The sequence below is a fragment of the Vespa velutina genome, chromosome 11 (assembly GCF_912470025.1).
Source record: "Vespa velutina chromosome 11, iVesVel2.1, whole genome shotgun sequence".
Lineage (NCBI taxonomy): Eukaryota > Metazoa > Arthropoda > Insecta > Hymenoptera > Vespidae > Vespa > Vespa velutina.
Window position 1 is genome coordinate 5,811,003 of NC_062198.1, and position 7,495 is coordinate 5,818,497.

At 31.5% G+C, this 7,495-nt stretch overlaps 1 protein-coding gene across 5 annotated transcripts; it reads right to left on the reverse strand.

Moving 5' to 3' along the window:
- Nucleotides 1–228: 228 nt before the first annotated feature.
- Nucleotides 229–6,369, reverse strand: LOC124952904 (transcription initiation factor TFIID subunit 4). Of its 5 annotated transcripts, none has more exons than XM_047503506.1 (10): nucleotides 5,480–6,369; nucleotides 4,975–5,190; nucleotides 3,581–3,697; nucleotides 2,866–3,198; nucleotides 2,624–2,770; nucleotides 2,293–2,555; nucleotides 2,008–2,174; nucleotides 1,764–1,894; nucleotides 1,484–1,666; nucleotides 229–1,328 (listed from the first exon to the last, which is right to left on the reverse strand). In XM_047503506.1, exons 1-10 carry the CDS (start codon nucleotides 6,335–6,337, stop codon nucleotides 1,050–1,052), a joined length of 2,694 nt encoding a protein of 897 aa, XP_047359462.1. In that variant the 5' UTR covers nucleotides 6,338–6,369; the 3' UTR covers nucleotides 229–1,049. The 5 variants fall into 5 exon arrangements, 4 of the variants coding, with proteins under 4 accessions (XP_047359462.1, XP_047359461.1, XP_047359460.1 ...); XM_047503505.1 differs by having other exon boundaries at nucleotides 3,581–3,700; XM_047503504.1 differs by having other exon boundaries at nucleotides 2,624–2,767; nucleotides 4,912–5,190.
- Nucleotides 6,370–7,495: the final 1,126 nt, after the last annotated feature.

Genomic DNA, 7,495 nt, shown 5'->3' on the forward strand with positions numbered 1-7,495 from the left:
ATTGAAATTTGTTTTTTCTCTTTTTGTTTACATACAAATCAGGTACACACTCTGAATTTTTTCAATCGATTATGATGCAAAGCACAATTCTCTCTCTCTCTCTCTCTCTTTTTTTTCTTTTCTTTTCTTTTTTAAATAGAACCTGCACTAATCCCAAACAGGAAACATAAATAATTAAATTAACATCGATCGAAAGAATATTCATCATTATTCTTACTTTTGTAAATGTTTCTTTAATAAAAAACGTAACAGCTAGTTTTTTTTTTTTTTTTTTTTTTTATAAACACTGAAAATGTAGATTACAACATAATATACTGATAACAATTCCATCTTATTGTGGAGCGTAGCTATATTTTGTTGTACCAACATTGAAATTATCTCTATATGATATTTACGTGTAAGATATTGTACAAATTTTCCATACATTTTGGACAATGTGCTTGTGTCATATTATGTTGTATCATTTGCAAAAATACGATTTACTATTTTAACAAAACCTGCACGCATGTATATCTTACATTAGCGCTACAATGTCCAAAAGTATAGGTCAAGTATTACAATGCAGCAGGTATATATATAGCATGACAATGTACACACATTCATTCGTTCTCATGTGACCACTCGATGATAACATACACACACCATATAACAATATTCATATATGGCTAATCACATTTACTCCGTGCCATAAAGGCTATTCAAGACTAACGACGAGAGATGTGCTCATACACATTGCTCTTTCTCATTGATGTGATCTCGTGTTGAAAAATAAAGAACGATCTATTATATTACATTTAAAAAATTTTTTCTCAGTCATTTACAGTAGGGAAGCATGGTAGAAGTAACGTTATTTTGAATGTATGCGATATCACAAGGCTGATCCGCAGCGGATTTCATCGTACGAAAAACTATGAAACGCTGTACGATACAACATACAGTGTAATGTCGCACTGTTCATTCAGGTCCATTGAGACCAGCTCACACAAGACCGTGTAGTTAGGACGCCATATGTCGGGCGGATCATTTGAGTTCCTGCCCTTCATAGAACATCACTTCAAGTAAGACTTGTATAGCGTTGTGCTTCTACACGTTTCTTTCTCTTGTTCAAGAAGAAACAATAAGTCACGAAAGTTTACCCTCTTCAAACGTGGTCTCATTGGCATTTGTCTGTTCAATCCAGTAACCGATGTGTTCAAATTAGAATTACTTCCTGGACTATTAGTAGGTCCTCCTGCATCGAGTTTAGGTTTTTTGCGAGGGCCAATTGCCTGCAGAGCAGTCAAATTGGCTTCCCTTTGCCTTAATTCTTCCATTTCTGCGCGTTGCATCTGAAAAATAATCAACCATCGACCACTGAGACTCGTCAAATTTTTTTCTTATGTTTATGTTGATCTTTTGTTGGTATATAATGTAAAAAAAAAAAAAGAAAAAAAAAAGAAAAAAAAGAGGAAAGGAAAATGAAAGAATGGCATTGCATAGATACCTCTTTGGCTTTTGCCTTAAGTTTAGCTTGTTCCGGATCTTCTGTCTTAGCACGACTTTTAGCAGCACGCAAAAGTAATTCTCTTTCTTGTTCCTCATGTCTCCTGCGTTCGACCCTATCTAAATCTTCCAGAAATTTTAACTGCGCTCTTACGTCTTGCGTCACTTCGTATCTTGGATCCACCTAATCAGTATACATATAACGACACTTTATAAATCAAATATCTATATAATCTTATTAACTACTAATATTAATTATAAATATCAATAACTTGGTTTACCTTTATAAGATCTATCCTGTGTTCAGCAATTACTGCCAATTTTTCAACCAAATTTTTTAACCTTTCTTGTGCAGCATGTGAAATCAATGCAGCAACTTCCTGATTAGGTTCTTCTAAGCCATAATTAGAAACTGAAGGAAAAAAAAATGTATGTTTCCTTTGAAAACATCAGTACAATGGATTATATAAAATAAAAATAATAATATATTAATTATATATATTTTATATAACCATTGAGTTGTACCTATTTGCTTAATTCTTTGTTGTAACGGGGTCATGTGTAAGAATATTTCGTCTTTACATGAACGTATCTGTGTCCCTACAAACTCTGTCGAACCAAGAATTCTTTGAGATTCTTCTGCAAGATTAACGCCACCCATAGCTGCTACATCATTGATGTCATCATCACCACTATGTAAAATAAAAATACATTCTATATTCGTCTTTTTATCATTTCAGAATGTTTATTTCAATGACATATCATTATCGTTATAAATATGTATACATATGATATAGTAGAAATACTTACGTATACCCAGCCGAAGAAAAAGTCTTCTTTTCTTTTTCTTTGGCAGTGGGTTTTGGCACCAAGGAAGGCACTATGGTCCTGTTAATAATAGAGGGTGTATTGACTGTTTTAGCTTGTGTAGCAGTTGTTACTGTTTTTACAACAGTTGTCGCAGTTGGTGCCTTTTGAACAACAGGCGCAGTAGGACGTATATTGGTAACAGCTACTGTTGATTTTACAGCATAAGCAGTTGGACTGCGTACAACAGTCGTCACTGGGCGAATCTAAAAACAATTGACATTTATACAAATTACAAGATAAGAGTTGTAAGATACATCAAATAAATACTTACCAGCCTTTGTTGTACGGGTTGTGCAGGTCGCGGTACTGTTGTTGTGGCCGTAGGTATTGGTGTCATTACTCTTACTTGTGTAGTTTGTGTAGATGCAACAGGAATTGTAGGAGCGATGGCGGCTGTTGGTCTAATTTGATTTTGCTGCTAGACATTATAAAACAAAGAGTTAAAATGTTTACAAAAGAAAAAAAAAAGATATTTGAACATTAAAAGCTCATATCATGCAAAACAATCTTTACCTGTGTTACCGTTGATGTCACAGATGCAATACAAAAAACAACATTGGCTGGAGGAGGTTTTATTCCTTCAATGATTAGTTCATTCATCACAAGAGATTGACGTAGAAGTGGTAGACTTTTCTTGAGAAAGCCAATTAGGCATGGCTGTGGAGACGCATTCAATAATCTTTCAAGTCTATCACAAAATTCTTCAGGTTCAACTTTAGTGTCAATTAATTCTTGTATCAAAGTTCGAACATTTCGTTCCACTGCTTTAGGCTCACGACTAGACAATTCTAATAAATTCGCTAAAAATTTACGGCACTTTTCTTTGGTATTATCTGTAGTTTGACGCTAAAAAAGAAAGAAAAATAATAGATAATTTGAATATAAAAATGGTAAGGAATATAATTTTGATACAGAGAGTGTTCCACAAAATGTATTCAGAAAAAATATTCTAAGTTATTATAAATACAAAGAAATTTTACACGCTGCCTTTTTCTTGATAAAATTTTTACATAGAACAAAATGTAACAGATATTAAAATAAGCAGATTTATAAAAATTTTTTTTTTTTTCTAAAAGATCATTTGTACAATCTGTTTATCACATTTTGTTCTATGTAAGGAAAGATTGTAAAAGAAAGATCTATTATATTTTTCTCTATTTTTACAATAACTTAGATGATATTCTTTTGATAGATTTCATAGGATAATTTAATGTATAAATAAACTCACCTGTGCCGGCGTCTGAACTGTTTGAACCGTAGTAGCAGTTGGAGTAGCTGTTGTAGTAGCTGCGGTAGTGAGAGTAGGAGGGGTTGCATTTGCTGTAGTAATGGCAGCTGCCACTGTCTGCTTTAATACACAATAAAAACTTTTACATAAATATTATATATACAATTGGCAGTTTAATATTATTTTATAATAAAAATATGTTCTTAAAAAGGTAGTATAAACAGATAAATTTTTTAAATATATTTACTTTTAGCATAGTGCATTTTCTTGTAATCAAATAACTACAACTAATAAAATAATACATGTGTGCCTATATACATGCACGCAAAAAATTGTATACTTAATATAAATCTGAATCAAATATTTCTTTGTATTAAGCAATTAAAAACGTTTATTATAATAAGATTTATGTATAATCTTAGACGCACTTGTACCTTGTATAGACTCGGTTCTTGTTAATTTTCTATTTAAATTCATTGTAATGCCTTGGTAAGGATAATGAACAATGTACTATATTTGACAAATGTATTTAAATTTAGCAATTTTATAAATCTTACAGATTGTATATATTTCTAATTTTTAACATTATGTTTAATCAATAAAATTAATAACATGAATTACCATAGTAAAAGATAAATATGACATAGATATAATAATATTGTTATATTGATTAAAATGCTATATAAACTAAAAAAAAAAAGAAAAAAAAAAAAAAATTCTATCAAAATAGTTTCAATGATGAAAAAAAATATTTACAGAATATATTTATATATATTTACTTTCCAAATGGATTGGTAAAAAATTTGAATTTATAATCCTTTACAACTAAATTTCTAACATCCCTATAAAATAAATTCAACAATATCATATACAATACATAAAAATAATATAAAAATAACCAAACTCACTACTAATAGCAAAAAGATATAAACTACTCTATATAAATAATAGCATTCTAGCAAGTAAATGAAAAACAAAATTCTATGGCATTAACAAATAATGTATCTTATCATATTTATAATAAAACAAAGTTACTATAAAAGCTTTAATAATATTGGAAAATAGCATATTTAAAAATACAAGCATTTCCAAATGATAAAAAGATTTATAATTTTATAATGATCAAGGAATATCTATAATAAAAGAAAAGAATATCTATAATACAAAAATAATTTCAAACTTTTACGAAGTGGAATGCAATCAAATCTTGTAGTATTGAAATGAAATACATAGTCTACTATAGAACACCATTCCAACAAACTAAAATCACAAACCAATGAGTTTCTACAACTACTACATCGAGTCTTATAGCAGGTATAAAAGTGCGTCACCTGAACAGATTTTCTTAAGGTGGCGAGTGGTGGACCAGTGAACTGAGTGTTCAGCCTACTTACAGCCGGCACAGAGGCTAGGCGATAGGTAGTGCCAGGAGATGGAGCTGCAACCACTGCATTTCCTGTGATACTATTGGGAGTAACAGCAGTACCTGATGGTGTTCCCGCTGTTGGTGCTGGTCCTACTCTTAATAATTGATACTGACCATTTTCGGTTTTTAATAATAAATGGCCTTGAGTTCCAGGTTGAAGACCATGTAGAGCTTGTAATGTGATCTGTAAATAAACATTACACAATATATATAAATATATATCTATACATAAATACATAAATTAAATTTAATTTCATCAAATTTCTTAGAAATATAATGATAATTACTTATAGATAACATTTATTAAAATTTGTGTATTATATACTAAAAAAACAAAACATATATTTTGAAACTTTATACATTGTTTACATATAAATTATATATTACAACATTTAAGAAAAGAATTAATCATAACAAGATATTATGAAATAATTTTCAACAAAGTAATAGTATTTAAAATATATTCTTCTTACCCCTGGAGCTCCAGGTTTCGTCCCAACCATGTGTTGACCGATAACCACTCTTGGTGCAACTTGCTTTCCTGCTTGCTGAGCTGCCACTGGTGTTCCAGGTCTCATTGCGTTAACATTGAGAATTTGCACATTGCTGGGTACTATAGTCGGTGTTACACCAGCTTTGCCTTGCAATGCCGTACTAACGACACTGCTAGCCACAGAAACAGGAACAGACATAGGGACGGAAACCATGCCACCGGGTGCTACACTAGTCTTTATCACTAAAGCAGTACCTGTTTGCTTATTTACTCCGGCTACTGCCTGATTACCGGTTTGACTGATAGTACCAACGTTTGAGACAGCGTTGGATGTTGTCTGTAGTACTGCTTGTGAGGTTATACCTAATGTACCATTAGCTAGTTGCCCAACAGTTTGTGTAGGAAAAGGAAGCTTGTTATTAGCCGTTGCTACTCCCGTTGTAGCAATAACTTGTCCGATCGTAGGATATATTATCTTAACAGGTTCTTGCCCTGGAGCAACTGCGTTCGAGGTGACCACATTTACTGGGAGTAAAGTACTCGTAGTGATCGATTTTGTAACTTCTTGAGTCAAAAGATTGTTCACAGGGGTGGCACCGCCACCGTTGGAAACCCCATGTTTCTGTGGTTGTACCGCCGCAGTAATGGTGCCCCCGTTGGAAATACCGCTGTTCACCTGGTGATTCTGTTGACTAGCAGTCGCAGAACTCGTTTGATGGCCAGAAACGGTTGGCGTTGATGTTACCAGCTGTGTTTCGAGGGAGCCTACTATCGCGTTCACTGCAGATTCATCAATGTCCGTACTCAGAGCTTCCTCCAGAAACTTAGCAGACGCCATTTTCTTCCAAGCTCCAACTGTAAACTGAACTGCGCATGCGTCTGTCGCAAATTCTTCCCATGGTGCATTGGCCCCCCCACCCTAACGTAGTTGAAAATTTTACACGACGTGTCCCCGTTCGTCGTCGGCTAAAAGCGCACGCTTTGTTCGTACACTAATCGTCATTATGAATAACGGTAATTGTGCTCGTACGGTTTTTAGTGTATTACTCGTGCGCGAATTATTTATTAAATATTTTTCCAATCTTTTTTCTTAATAATATATCTCTAAGTCCGTTTTGTGTTATAATTATCAATGTACGGCGTGAAAATACGTCACCCGCCAAAATGGCCATTTTTTGCTTTCGTACACACACAAACTCCTTTGCTTTGTTTATTCGATAATACTTTCATATACCTTGATATATTTTTTATTAACGTTAATAATAGTAATTTCTATTCTATCATTATGAGTTTCTCTACTTTGCCGTAGTTGAATTTATTCAAAAATATATATGTATAATTCATTCAGCAATCTATACGCAATTTATACACAATTTGATTTTCTATAATGTATATATATAATACAATAAAATGTAATGTGTGTGTATGTATGCATGTGTGTTTGTGTATAATTCCATATTATTAAAATAAAAAAATTGTATATTATAGAAATAAAGAAAAATAACAGAGCGATACAGTTTATATATATAAAAGGTGATCATAATAATAAATGTTATTTTCATAAATGAATTATCATGTAACTGATGCAATGTTATTTAATATTACATGGTACACAAATTATGCTCATTTTGTTGAAATGCATATCATATTCAAATATTTTCCTTTCTTCCTTCATCAATAATTATAATTTTTTAAATCTCATAAGCATAAAGAAAACATGACGGGATAAAATTACATACATAAACAGAATTAAATATATAATAATATAAGAGAAAATTACTTTAATAAATCTTTATGTGTAACTATTATTCATACAATAATTTACATTGTAAATCTTGGTATATTATATACAAATGGAATAAGAAAGAATTCTTTAGGTAAAATAAAAAGATATATTCTTTGTAAAAAATAACAATATGTAAATTTCAATATCTAAATCATAGACTTTTTAGAATGTTTGAAATTATATTATTATGAGATAAGAAAAAAAAATAAT